Source organism: Penicillium argentinense, assembly GCF_028826775.1.
Source record: "Penicillium argentinense strain IBT 30761 chromosome Unknown utg000003l_segment0_segment0, whole genome shotgun sequence".
NCBI classification, from domain to species: Eukaryota; Fungi; Ascomycota; class Eurotiomycetes; order Eurotiales; family Aspergillaceae; genus Penicillium; species Penicillium argentinense.
The window spans coordinates 1,015,095-1,029,654 of record NW_026622662.1 but is presented as its reverse complement, the minus strand read 5'-3'; the positions used below and the strand labels follow the sequence as shown (position 1 = coordinate 1,029,654).

The window sequence follows — 14,560 nt, the reverse complement described above, 5'->3', positions numbered from 1 at the left end:
AGGAGCAGAATGGACCATTCTCTCAAGGAAGGCGCGCGTCGATGGTGGTGCCTATATTACACCAACAACTGCCCCTCTTTTGCCTCTCGCATTTCATTCTTCTTCCATCCTCCTCCGTTACCACCACCTTCGAAATTCCCCAAATCCCCTCTACACCACGCGTTTTACACATCCCGGTCTACGGTTTACCGGTATTAAATCGTTATTCAACCCTCAGGCTTGCGGCCTGCGAAGCTGTGCTCCTCGTATTTCCTCGAGCACCCGCGACTGCCTGGATCCCATCTCGTCCTCGCCTCTTCATCTCGCCCTCGTCCCTACCTCCTCTTCTTCTTCGAAAACAATACTCTCGAGTACATCATGCTCCCAGAAAGGCCAAAGCATCTGGTGTACCACCTCCTCACCCGCACGCTTGAGCCCGACCCGCGAGAGATCGCCCGTGCTGCTGCCAGCATCGATGATACGAGCGTCGCCCTGCCCAGCCTCATGGAAGATCCAGAGTTCCTCGACATAACCATACTCAATCCGGGACAAGCCTGCTCCCGGCTCCACAAGATCTTCCAGGAATATACCAAAGGAACAAGTACCAACGGGAAAAACTCGACCAGGTTCATTCAACAGTTTCTCCTGCCTCTTCTGCACCTACAGGATCTCCAACGCCCATTCTCGCTGGATGAGATGACTGAATTGATTGGCGGATCCTTGACCATCATGCACAAACACTCGACTAGATTACTTCGAGCTGTATTCACGGAAATTCTGAAGTGCGACGACTTGTTCGAAAGCCTGATCGCCTCGAAAGACTTCGCGCACCAGGTAATCCCGTGGTTTGAATCTAAGAAAATCAACACAGTCTTCGGTCAGGAACTGGGCTGCACAGTTGCTGGAAGAGTCCTTCGCGCCTGTAATGCCTGCCCTGGAGACCATGGAACCCGAAACCTCTGGGAGGATTGGGTCCAACTGGAAAGGTTGAAGCAAGATATCGAGTACCTGAAGCCTTCCCAGGGCCAGGAAAATCAACAGCCGATCCATTCCCGAGGAACTCTTCCTGTGCTCAGCCAGATGAGACCTTTGAACGTCAATGAGAAGAAGGCTCACGGCATGCGACATGATCCAGCCCCAAGGGTCACATTGTCCTCGTCGATCGAGAAACAGCTCGAGGCATTGCATATCCAGTGCCCTGAGGGGACACAAGGGTGGGCCCAGATGTTGAAACAAGTTGATGATAAAGCTCCTGAGCTTATTGAAGAGGCTATGAAGAGTTTCCCTTGCCGACTTTGTTCTGAGAGATTACAGGGCCATGCGCTTGCACCGGCCCCTGTTGATGCGGAAAATCCGCTTGCGGTTATCCCGACCGAAGAAAGAATTGATCTGTACGGCGAGCGTATCGGACATTGGAAGGTGCTCTTATCAGACCTAGCTATGATGAGCATCAAAGCGTTGGTTGATTCCGATCGGTTCGGGCCCGTTGAGAAGGCTCTGAGGTCCCTGGCTCAAGGAAAATGGGGAAAGACTGAACGCGTGCCCTGCGGCTCCGACAAAGACCGAGCACCTCGAATTCCCATCTTTCGGACAGATGTCCGCTCGGAGCTTTTTATCATCTGGCAGATTGATTTCGGTTACTATGATGATTCCACGGCGAGAGATAAATTCGGACAGACTATGAAAAGTAAGACTCAATGGTCGTCCTTTAGATGGCTCCTTAGTGGCCACAAGTATGGACTTAAGCTAACACTTACTAGTTTGGGACATCAAGAAGCAAGATGATGTACGACTTGTGGCCCTCCTCCAAGAAGCCTCAGCGAGTGACTAACTGTTTTCCAGCTGATCCCTACCGTTGATCGCGTCATCAATCTTCAGCAGCACTACAAGCCCGAAACCGTAGCGCGGTGCCAAATGAAGCCAATTCGTCTCCCAAATAACGGGGCGTGGGTTCCTCTACGTTGGGATGCTCTCCCGGTGTATAGCGCCATGAATCGACTGCCGGACCAGATCGATACAAATCAGATCTCAATCGAGCTGCTCAGTAAGAGACACCGTGCCTTAATAGACATATTGACTAACGTGTTCACCCGAGGTAAATCGACAAATGTGTCAGAGTCGTTCCTTGAAGCATTTTCCCGCGGACGGGGCCCAGTGGAATTCCCGTTCGATCTATCCTACGATGAAATGGCCATCGTGGGTTATCACAATACATCCAGCATGATTCTCGGTCGAAGTGGCACGGGAAAGACCACTTGCTTGCTCTACAAGCTATTCGGAAAGTACAAAGCGCGGGAATTAACCCAGCCCCCGCGTTCCGTCAAGCAGGTTAGTGTGCTGGGATGTCGAAAAATAAACTGCGTTTCATACGCAATCAACGGAGACCATTTGCTAACTAGATATAGTTACTTCTTACCAGATCCCCACTCTTGGCCGCGAAACTGCAGATCTACCTCCGGACCCTGATTGACACTGCAACGGGCACAATTGCTGAGCCATTGTCTGAAGACCTTCAGCCAGTGGATATCTTGAGGCTGCATGACATCCATTTCCCGTTTGTCTGCACATATGACAAGTTTCTCGAGATGGTCGAAAGCTCTATCAAGTAAGACAAATATTTTGCACTAGTTCAACATGAACCATAAATCACGTCAATCACTAACTGTATGCAGAAATCAGGATCGTCAGAACTTCGCGGCCGGTGACACTTCCAAGGAAAAGGGCAAATTCCGCCCAGAGGACTACCGCAGAAAGGCACCCGTTATCGACTACCACATTTTCAAGAACGAGTATTGGGGTGGTCTCTCAATGTATGCCCCGGCAGGCTGCTCGGTGGAGCTCGCATTCGCGGAAATCATGGGAGTGATCAGAGGATCCCGGTCTTGTGCACAGGAACTACGCCCCCTGACCCGTGATGAGTACATGGAGAAAGGAGCGAAGGCATCGCCGACTTCTCCAAGCGGATCCGAACGTGAAAAGATTTACGATGTTCACGAGCGCTACGAGCGGCTGAAGAAGCAGCGGTGTCAACTCGATGACCTGGACCGAGTGATGACTGTTCTGACGCACATCATCGGAAGCCCGAACTTCGCCGCTCAGTTGCGTAACTGCTTCGAAGAGATCTATGTCGACGGTACATATTCCTATCCATTTGAATCATGACACATCTGTTGCTCACTAACCATTCATTTTACAGAGATTCAAGACTTAAGATGTGCAGACATCGTCTTGCTCTTCAAGTCCGTGTTTAATGCTCGCGGCATTCATCTAGGTTAGTCAAACTTCAAGGGATATGAGAATTCGTGATTCTAAAAATATGTTTTAACAGCGGGAGATACGGCGCAGTGCATCTCCAAAGATGCTGTCTTCAGCTTTCCGGAAATCAAGGCTGCATTCTTTGACGAGCACCAGAGTACCGCAGCATTCCTGAACCAAGATGTTGCCCGACCCAGTACATTCACCCTTGGAAGAAACTACAGATCCCATCAGGGAATCCTGAGCTTTGCATCGTGGGTGATGCGCACCCTATGGACTGGTAAGTTATCCTAAATTTCTAATATGCTCTTTTCCTTATCTGAAATTTGAAATTCAGGTTTTCCGGAAACGGTTGATAAGTTGGCCCCCGAGACCGGTTTGATCGATGGTCCAAGACCGATAATCTTTGGTATGTTAAGCCTGAACTTCCACAATGTCATCCAAACTACAATTAATCACATTTCTCCTTTTTCTGTTGAATAGCCGGGTTTGATTCGTCGGTCCTCACAGCGAGAATGATGGCTGGAAACAGAACCGAAAATGTCGCCAACTTCGGTGCCGAGCAAGTCATACTTGTTCGCGACGAAGAAGCAAAGAGCAATTTGCAGACTGTCATTGGGGATATTGCGCTGGTCTTGACAATCCTTGAAAGCAAGGGCATGGAGTTTGATGACGTTGTCATCTACGATTATTTCAGCGGCAGCGCACTCGGAAGCAGTTACCGCAATTTGCATCAGCTGGTAAAGGAACCGCGAGGAAGCTTTGATTCTAGAAAGAATGCGGTAAGTAAATTGCCTTTGCGTTTAATATCAGTTTGGTGGAAACAATATACTAACAAGATCTTACCAGGGATTGTGCCCAGAGTTGAAGGTAACCATCATTCAAAACAATACTTGGCGGACCGCAGCTAACAATGATTGGTAGCAACTCTATGTCGCAGTAACGAGGCCCCGCAAGCAGCTCTGGATTTTGGAGTCAAATGAAAGCAGTCTGGAGCCTATCATCAAGGCATTGACTGAAAGCTCGAGCTTGGATCTCGTCGATCTTGCGAGGAAAGGCGATGGACAGGTAACCCATTTCCTTTGTAACCCCAAGGAATGCGTGGAATTAATTCTATCTAGTCCTCGGAAAAGCTAAAGGTCATCCAAGAACGCCGATCTGTCGACGTCCTTCAGTGGCAAAAGCGAGCCAATGACCTCTTCAACCAGAAGAACTTCGAATCTGTAAGTATTGTTTTCTTTTTACTTTGGAGCGAGCACGAGGAATGGACTGGTACCAGACCTGGTCCAGCCTCATACTACTCTGTATTGAAATTGGTTCATATTTGTTTCGGAAACCCCATTGATATAAGTCTGGTTCCGGCTCGTTGATCGTGTCTAACAATTATTCAAGGCAATCTTCTGCTACAGGAAGGCAGGCGATGGACAGGGTGCAGCTCACGCCAAGGCACTCGAATTTGAGAGCCAGGCGAGGCGACACAAATTTAGCGATCTCAATCGCTCTGTCAGCTACATGGAAGAAGCCATTTCCTGCTTCCGCCAAATTGGCCTTCTTGAGAAGGCTGCTGATTGTTACGAAGATATCGGGATGCATGATCAGGCAGCAGGTGAGCTCTTCGTCGCCTATGAAGCTTTCATGGCACTTGCTAATATCCACGCAGAGATTTGGAAGAACAAAGGCCAGCTCAAAAGGGCAGCCTCACTTTTCGAAGCGGCAAAACGTTACAAGGCTGCATCTGAATGTCACGATGCCGACGGTGACTTCTTAGAGGCTGTTGAAGTCCTTCACAGGGGAAGCGAATTTGACGAGGTTATCCTCTACCTTATCAAGTATGTTACCCATCACATCTCGGTCAAAGAGAGTAGTAATTCAAGGTTGATAATTTTCTACAGGAACCCAAAAAACTTTGACGTCAGGACTCGACAACGGTACTCTCGACTTTGCAACATTCTCCTGAAACAGGGTCGCATTTCTTCCGAGTTGCGAGAGGCAACAATTAACCTGCTTGGCTCTGCCGAGGAGAAGATTGCATTTTTCAAAGAGTTTGATATGGCTGAACAGCTTCGATCTTTCTATTTCACCAATGGAAATTGGCTCGAGTACTACAACGTCTTGATCGATTCAGCAGATATGTTGTCAGCTGTGGAAATAGTGTTGGAGCATGATCTGATTCGAACTATTGACATGGGAAGATTTGTACACGTTGTCACCTTCCTATGTGCCGAGAGCCTATGCCCATCAAAGACAAAGAAGAACAAGCGGGGAGTGATCGAAAAACTGGAAACCCTTCTCGAGGACGAGGACCTCGATCTCGAAGCCCCTGAAGCTCTTCGGAGTACCCTACAACAATGGAAGGCTATTTACTCTCTGGTTGCCCCGGATCTCAACAAAACTCATTCGTGGGACACCATTGCCATTGGTTGTGATGAAGCTTTTGAGGTCAAGGATGTAATGGCTCTTGTGAGGAAATCGACAGCACCTCCCGGCAAATCCTTCCGTGATTTCCTGGCCTTTCATACAATTTCACTCCTCATGAATAGCCCCGATACAAAGACTGAGCATCTGCCATTCTTGTTGATCAAGCACTGCGGCGAATTCGTTCGAGACATTGGTATATCAGATCAGAATCTACAGTCACTCCACCTTATTTGCGGTCTCTACACTCCCGATGAGGGTGCCCCAAAGACGATCAGACTGGATTGGTCACCACTTTCCACAGAAAGTGTTGCAGAAGGTTACGAAGCCACGAGCCTCATTAGTCAAGTCGAAGCGTTGATTCGTGAGAGATTTTCTCAGGCAATGATTTCGTTCGACAAGAGAGCTAGATTATACCTTTCCAGGCATTTCCCGACACCCTGCTTTTACTTCTTGCATGTTGGAAAATGCCAAAACGCAACATGCCACCGTTCACACAACAAGCTGTCTGCCGATTTTGTCAGAGCCAAGATTCAATTCCTGACTGATGTTGCTGGTGTTTACGTGAACCTCACCAAAGTCTACTATCAGCGTCAAATGCCATATGCCTTCCAGTCCTCCTTTCTGGGCCGCAGGCGATACTGGCTTACCACATTGGAAGAAGAGTTGAATTTCATTTCGCCTCTCGCTCAGCTTCCATACTTTGTCGGTCCTTCCGGTTTTATTCTCTTGGAGCACCCTAATCTCACCGGGGTTCAATCCGCTTGGGAAGATCTTCTTTTTTACCGCATTGGACATAATTGGGCAACCATCCAGGGTTTTTCTCAGATGCTGGAGCAGCTTCAACTTGCCCGCTACCTAGGCCCTGGAACAGAGGCACGCTACAGGCGTGCACTCTTCGGCAGACTCCACCGCCAGATGAGAACCCCCGGTCTCGCAACCCAATCTCTGCAGAGAACTCTTGAGGCCCTGAAGGCAGCAGTGGCAATCTACCGTGCCGCCCCGGGGGTGCGATACCACGGACTTTCAGAAATTGTATGTTCCCCACCCAGTTCATTTTTGTTATATGCATATGCATACTAACCACAGTAGCGGGAACCTATTGTGAATTTGACCAGGCTGTTTTTTGCTATCAGCCTCTCTGATTATTCTCGCGTTCACTCCGTCATCTCAGTTTTTGAAGTCGCAGCCTTGGCACTTCTGTGCAAAGCGAGCCCCGGAAAGACGGTCCTCCTTCCGTCGCCCTGGATCCTATTGCATCTGCAAAACATCATCGGATTCCCAATCCCCAAAGATGCACCAGAGCTGTGTGAGCGGGAGAGAAATGATTACTGTCAACTCCTTTCTCTTCTTGTCCGGGAACTTTGTCGGATTGTCATCAGATTGTTGCAGGTCAAGGTCCAGACCGGAACTACTCCACAAAATCATGCGTCCTCTTATATACTGTCATTCACCCACAAGAGACGAGTTTTCGACCTCGCGATGACAGTCATCGTGAACATGCTTCATTGGCCGACTCGCTTCCGGGGCATGCATGGATTGATGCAATCGGTCTTCATTGTATGTGATCTTTCATTAATTGTTTTCTTTTGTGGTTGTCAAATTGCTAATGTGTCTTGAAAGGACTTGGACAAAATCCTGTTTCCTGTGCTTCTGCCATTCGGTCTTTCCGATGAAAAGATCAAGTTCCGGATGGAGTACAGAAGGTGGTTTCTTGCGTATGGGGACAAATGCAAGCTCTCATTTGTCAAGCTTGATGATAGCCAGGATATCCCTTCACACTTGAAGATCTTCGCCAAAGAAGAGTACAGGTTCTCCCGGCTAAGTGACGACATTCTCGTTGTCCGGAATGAAAAAGACACGTCCCTGGTTATGGCTGATAACTCGGATCCCGCCGGAAAAGACGAATTCACTGCAGCTGAACGAATTGTTGTCGCCAAAATTCAACGTCGCTGGAAAAAGGTTATGGTCGTTATGGAGGAACGACGACAGATGAAACAGACCATGGAAGGAAAAATCCTCCTTGCTCTGCACAAGCATTGCCAGAGGCTCCTCGGAGATCCTAAGCCACCTGCAATCCACAGCATTCAGCTGCGCCATGTGGTGTTTACTCGCCTCCCGAAAGTCCTTGTCCATCAGAATACCCTCTCAAATCAAATTCAGCGCATGAAAGAGCAGTTGAGAACCCTCTTTAGGGACACGGAAATGTCCACGGCCAATCTTGAGAAGCTGGATGATTTGCAAAGCAGATTCAACCGAGCCGACAAGTGGTTCTCTGACTTTTCGAAGAATTTCAGCTTGGAAATGGTCTACTACATCATTGAAATTACTTCTTCTCCGATTGAACTTTCAGAGACCATTGATGAGACCGAGAGCATGTTGGAAGGCATCCGAGAAGCCCTTTTGCTCAATATGGCTGATCTCGACGCCATTTGCCGTCATTGAGCCTTGCCTCCCCTTAAAACGGCTCCCTACTGAGGGATATGCCTGGAAGGTTTATTCGACATCTTTTGATTTGTACGTTTATTTATGTCTATGTTTTATGTTCGATGTACAATTATCTGTAACATTATATGTTCAATGTACGATTATCTGTAATAATCTTCCTTTTCGTAGATTCTAGTAGTCGATTGTACTTATGACTCCGATACTAGAAACTTCTAGGTTGAAACACAACGCAGAGATGCACCGACGGATAACCCAGAAGTTGTGCGAAACTTGCCTCTAGAAAATTATACAGCACTAGCAAGCCAATACATTTCTCCATTTGGATTGTACTGAAACTCATTCTTCTGTGGCAATCTCCAAATTTTGGCAGAAATGGTTGACAAACAAGTAATGCGGCACTGTCCAGGTGGAAGAATTATTAGAAGTCCTTGGTCAGCTAATAGCGAGTGGGAAAGCTTTGAGCACCGACGTGATTGGTTAACCACGAATTAACCGACTGAAATGGACCCACTCAGTCCACTTCATCCCGACAGTCCACACATATTCCATTCTGGATCGCTTTTTTCTCAACAATTGGGCTTGTGGTTTAGTGGTATAATACCCCCTTAGCATGGGGGTGGTCCGGGGTTCGATTCCCCCGCGAGTCCATTTTTTTGTTGTTGGTTGGTCCAATACACGTTTCCCGGACTTATTTTTGCCAATTGGGTGTTTGGAATGTAGAGTATCCCACGTCCCACGCTGAGGTTTAGCTTTAGGAATAATGTAGGTAAAGAATTTGCCGCCTGGCGCTCGCGCAAATGTCCTTTGTTCCAGCTTGCAATTAACATGGCTACTAGCGAAGACCAGCTCACGGCTAATACAGATTCCAATGCACTATACTCGGGTCCATACCCATCACTACACTAGTGTGGAAAGAACGAGGATATTACGCTCATTGATGGAGCAATGCACACACTGCACAAACCTTCTTGCAGTGGAGCTTCACGAGGGCATTTGAAGACTTCGAAAGCTGTATTACCTTCGGCGGATATCTACTCATCTCCCATCTGGATATATACATTATGTACATTTGTGTCCTGGCTGCATTGAATCCTCTCACTTCTTCATTGCTTCTCAAATCCATTGTATGATTATGTGACTATAATTCAGAAAGGTTTCCCCCTTTTCTTGAAATGAAGATTCTCTTCGGTTGACTAAAAATATGGCTCACGAGAGGAGCAACACCTTCGGCAATGTGATGCATGCATAGGCGCCCAAGTCACCTGATCGATGATCGCTCGTGAGGCTGAGAAGCGGCAAACGCATCTCCTTAAACTGTTAAACTGCGGTCGCATTCCCTGGACTTGCCATTCGAAGGCCACGTCCATAGTATCTTGACTATGTCCTATATAACCATTGGCGACTCAAATTCAGGCGTTCAGGTCGAAACCAGTCAAGCACCGATGTACATTACACAGTGTACATTACACAAGGTACGTTCCAAGAGCCCAGGAGCCACACGGACGGGGCTTGGTTGGTCAGATCAGCACAGCGGCGGAACGCGATCATCTTGAAATAGTCAAGTTTCTCTTCGAGAATGGATCAGATATTCGTGTCGTCACTACACGTGGTAGCATAGCCTGGTCATCTGGAAATATGTCGCCTGCTGTTGGAGAAAGGTGTAGACATCAATGAGGGAAATATCGACGAGTGGACATCACTGCATGAAGCATCGCACCACGGCCAATGCGCGATTTGCGCCTTCCTTCTCGAGAAGAAGGCCAGGATCGCACTAGAAGACAAGCAAGGCCATACACCAGTCTTCGTAGCGGTAGAAGGAGGTCGAACCAACACGGTTTAGCTCTCAATCAAAAGAGGAACGGATTTCACTACTACCAACAGTGATAGATGGGCATCTGTCGACATTGCTTCAGCAAACGGCCATCATCGCATGGCTTAACTTCTACTGCAGAAGGGAGCTCGAACATGTCGCGGTTGCGAGGAGGAATTTGCAGAGTCCAATCAGGATAGCCTCATTCATTCAATATTCAGTTCGTAGTCAAATTATCCCGTAAAACGGTCGACATCAATTCAATGGCAGATGTGCCTCGGAGGGTGATCAAATATACCTGGCAAAAACAAAGACTTGGATGCTATTGTAACGCTGATGATAAAAAGAAAGTCTAAAGCAGGCTTACCGTTCGGCCAACAGGCCAAACAACAACTCAGTCCGCTTCCAATACTCCTGCGCCATTTTCTGCACAGTTTTGACAGCGTTTGAGCTAGGATCTGCGCTCTTCTGCACACGACTTGTGACATCAGCCAGCTGAGTCGGGTTGCCAAGCATGTGTGCTAGGTAAACGCAGTCGAAGAAGAGTTGGGTTTTCCAATCGCGGAGAGTAGCTTCCCAAGAGTCGTCGGCGTTGCTGGGTTCATTATTTTCCTTGTCGTTGTCATCCGTCTTCTCGTCTTCCTTGGTCGATTCCTCTTTAGAGCCGGACTCTTCCGCGGGTTTGACTGGAGGTTTCCAGGTTTCCAATTCTTCGAGTGTTAATCCGATGTTGCTTTCCAGTTGCTTCTGTAGTGCTTCCTTCAGAACGCGAACAGTTGAAGGGTCCCACAGGTCAGAGCCGCTCTCGTCCATAATAGACGTTAAGCGACGCAGGTATTTAAATGCACTGGGGGATGGCTGCACTGGAGCCGCAGGATCCCCCTCCCAGAGTGATCGACCAGGAACTGTCTTAAGTTTGTTGGTCTCTGGATGGGTATTGGAGGATGGTACAAATGACAGAGAGCCAGCGTCGGAAACGATCTCTGCAGCAAGCAATTTCTGCAGTTCGGGGACAACATCATTCGAGAAGAGGAAATCGTCTGCGATGAATTCAGTTGGGATTTCGCGTCGCACCAGCCGAATAAGTCGGAGCAAGTACGTAGCCTTTTCGCTTTGACTTGAAGATCCAAATTCATCAAACGCCCTTTTGAATGATGTCTGGAGATTGTTCAAGGCCTCGCGAACGGCGGCAGTTAGAGCGTCTGACAGAAGGCGCGGGTCCTCTTCGTTCAGCTGGGGTATGATGTCGATATCTTCATCGTCGACCTCGGCACCAACGAGGATGTCGGTCCATCTGAGTCGGCGGAGGAAGTCGATAGAATCCGAAACGTCCTGAATTGACCTGATCCACGAATCAAATTTTTCCAGCACAGAAGATACGTCGTCATCACGACCAAGAAGTCTGTCCGCAACAGATCGCTTGAATGCCGTAGCTCCGTTAGAGTAGTCCGCGGTGATGATGTCGGAACCCCAGAGAGAGCCATTCGAGCTGTTGTGCTGACTGATTTCCCACGATAAAACTGTTGAAGACATGTGGCCGGCGATTTCATCGATTGCCTGCGCTTTGGAGGTCGACACCCTCTTGAGGTGCTCATTGAAAATGATCCGAAGGCGTTCGAGAACACTAATTGAGCTATGCATAATAGTCGAGCCCCAGGATTCCAGCCAAAGCTCGATGGTTTCTGCTCGCAATGACAGCAGTTCTGTGAAGTCATTTCCATGAGCGAGGCTCTTTTGACAACCCTCGGAGAACTTCTCGAATGCCGATAACGACCATTCTTTGATGGAGTCAACCCCTTCAGTGCGACTCAGCTCACTGAGCATGATCCATGGTATAAAATTGATCACTTCTGGAGCAGCAAACCGGCCAAGGACTTCGATTTCAAGGCCATCTAGACCGCGAATTTCTGGGTCAGAAAGCACCGGCCTTGACTTGAGTTTTGAGAGTACATCAATGAACTGGCGCGACCGGAGGGTCTTCGATGTTTGGAGAGTGTGGATAAAAAGGCGGAGGGCCTTGGGAATGTTCTCGCGCGACATATCTAACTGGCTAGTAATTGTATCGAGTCGCACCTTTTGGAAATGTTGAATGGCTCCATCGGAAGAAGAATTTGTCACGAGACAATATGCTGCCAGGTATTCTATGATGCTGTCCTCAGAGGCATTGGCCGAGGCCAGACGCTTGGCGACCCGGTTAATAAGAGTAAGGCGCAAAGACGCCAGCTGCTTGCGGAGGTCCTCGAGGAACGGAAGCGAAGAATTGTGTTTCGAGAGGCTCTTGTGGAGCAGGCGAGTGATGACTATGATCTTTGCTACGAGCAGAAGGGAGCCCCGTCGTCGTAGTAGCCTCGCGATGGATGTCGTACACTGATGGAGGAGAGCTAACTGGGCCCCGAAAGCGTGTTTGTCGGCGTCTAATAGGACGTTAGCAGGCAGCCCATATAAACAAAGTCTTGGCTCTCTTACCCTTTTCTGCAGCATCGCTCTTCATCTGCCGAGCATGTTGGTGTTTTCTCTCCACCAATCGCGGATTGCATCGTCGTCCAACGTCGGCCAGTATAGATTCCGCCTCTTGGATCTCCTTGTTCATCGACACAATGGTTTCTGCCGTTCCAACGAGTGCTCGGTATCGAGTCCTACCATAGCAATCGCCAATGTCAACAAGCATATCCAATCAATCAATCCATTAAGACCAACTTACCCCACGAGAGCTCGGAGCTTCTCCTTATTGCTTGCGATGTCGCGGCGCAGTTCCTGCTCCACACGACGGACCGTGGGAATCGGATACTGAAACGCATCGTGCCATGACTTCAGGCTCTGCGGGTCGGGAGCCTCAGGGGCCATTCTGGCGACGTTGCTGAATGAACTTCGAAGCCGCGTTGAGACCAAATCACCCGTGGTGCCTGAGGTCGGGATGCTGAGTCATCTATCATTTATCGGTGAGTCAGCTCGAAAAAGATCCCCGCGCTTTCCCCTCCAACTTTTTTATTTTGAATTACTATTGAGACGATTACGATGCCGATGATGGAGTCTGAGAGTGCGCTGGTCGAGTCGCCTTCGATCGATCTGCCCGACCGTCTGCCATTCCCTCCTGTCACCTATTCTCATATTCTGCATTGCTCGTATCACGACTGGCATCCGCGGTATGCCGTCACATCACATATATATGCAAATGCGACTGTCTAATCTCGTACTCCTAGATACCGCACGCTCACACCCAAATCCAAAACCATTCCGCTCCCAGAAAAATTTGTCTCATACCTCCGTGCCGACGGCATTGTCCTCCCGCCTGAAAATCACCAACCGACCGAAGACGACGACTACGATACCTTCTCAGATGACGGCGAAGAAGAACAAGACCCTTCAACTGAGTGGGAAGATGTGCACACCAAAGTCAAGAAAATTATGTCCGACTTCGGCCAAGTGACCCCCAAATTGAACTGGAGCGCCCCAAAAGATGCAACCTTCATGTCCGCGACGAACGACACAAAATGCCAAACCGCCAACGATATCTACCTCCTCCTCAAGAGCAGCGACTTCATCACCCACGATCTCGACCATCCATTCGATGACTGTGTTCCTGACCAAGATAATGGCACCGATGCCGCCGCGAATAGCACCGCCTCTCCGGACGGACCCCTACCAGTTGTGCCATACCATCTGGTCCTCCGCAAATATGTGAACTTCAACCCTTCTCTTGAATTCCGCTGCTTCGTGCGCAATCGCAAATTGCTCTGCATGTGTCAGCGTGACCAAAATCACTTCGACTTCCTATTTTCAATGCGCGATATGCTCCGCTCCCGTATCCAGTCATTCTTCGACGAAAATTTGCGCGATTCCTTCCCAGACCCGAACTTTGTTTTTGATGTTTATATTCCTGCCCCGCACCAGCGCATCTGGTTAATCGATATCAACCCTTGGGCGCAGCGTACAGACCCGCTTTTGTTTAGCTGGCTCGAGATTCTGACGATGAAGGATCCGGTCGGGTTTGAAGAGGAAGATGACGATTTGAACGAGGGCGTTGTGCGAATTTCTCTTCACGATGGAAGTGTCACCAACCTTAATGCTCAAGGTGAACCGATCGATGACTCTGACTCGTCGGACGAGGAGGAGGCTTTGGATAATGTGACTCCCAAGGCTTCGGGCGAGGAGGATGATGAGTTTGCGCCCTTCCTTCCGGAATTCCGTCTCATCAAGAAGAATGATCCCGAGGCATACTCTTTTGCGACACCGCAGTACTCGGCTCATAAGGTGCCTCGGGAAGTTGTTGATGCTTCGCTTGCTGGACCGGGTGGTATGAGTGAGTTTATGGGGAAGTGGCAAGATATCCTGCAGAAGCAAATGCGCGAGGATCAGGCGGCTGGTAGTGATTCCGAGTAATTTAAAGCTTATTGTGGTTCACACTGTATGGAATCTATTCTATCGTTTGAAGTTCTGGCGTTTGGTCGGGAGCATGACGTCTGTTGAAAATAGCATTTACGTGGACAATTAAACCAAAGTACAATTTTCCATATTGAATCATCAAAGCAATTTATTTCTGAAGTAATATTACTAGAGTTTCTTGTCACATTAATTTTGGCTATTATTGAAGCTGGTCGACAGGATAGGTCACAAGACAACAAGAATACATTACAAAATGACCGAAATATACTA

General features: G+C 48.6%; 3 protein-coding genes across 3 annotated transcripts; 2 read left to right on the top strand and 1 right to left on the bottom strand.

Annotated features, from left to right (window-relative positions):
* Window positions 1-357: 357 nt before the first annotated feature.
* Window positions 358-8,094, top strand: N7532_002510 (uncharacterized protein; the record flags this gene model as incomplete). Its single annotated transcript, XM_056615004.1, has 16 exons — window positions 358-1,666; window positions 1,740-1,765; window positions 1,822-2,023; window positions 2,075-2,307; window positions 2,385-2,584; window positions 2,652-3,112; window positions 3,176-3,250; window positions 3,308-3,514; window positions 3,572-3,643; window positions 3,718-4,016; window positions 4,159-4,302; window positions 4,356-4,457; window positions 4,627-5,063; window positions 5,127-6,684; window positions 6,742-7,209; window positions 7,273-8,094. The coding sequence occupies 16 exons, from the start codon at window positions 358-360 to the stop codon at window positions 8,092-8,094; spliced, it is 6,615 nt and encodes a 2,204-aa protein (XP_056477976.1).
* A 2,176-nt stretch (window positions 8,095-10,270) lies between these two features.
* N7532_002509 (COG1/VPS51 family protein) lies at window positions 10,271-12,751 on the bottom strand (the record flags this gene model as incomplete). The annotated part of the gene is made up of 3 exons (XM_056615003.1): window positions 10,271-12,321; window positions 12,374-12,543; window positions 12,609-12,751. The coding sequence occupies 3 exons, from the start codon at window positions 12,749-12,751 to the stop codon at window positions 10,271-10,273; spliced, it is 2,364 nt and encodes a 787-aa protein (XP_056477975.1).
* Window positions 12,752-12,922: 171 nt separating this feature from the next.
* cdc123 (cell proliferation protein CDC123) lies at window positions 12,923-14,287 on the top strand (the record flags this gene model as incomplete). Its single annotated transcript, XM_056615002.1, has 2 exons — window positions 12,923-13,050; window positions 13,108-14,287. 2 exons carry the CDS (start codon window positions 12,923-12,925, stop codon window positions 14,285-14,287), a joined length of 1,308 nt encoding a protein of 435 aa, XP_056477974.1.
* Window positions 14,288-14,560: the final 273 nt, after the last annotated feature.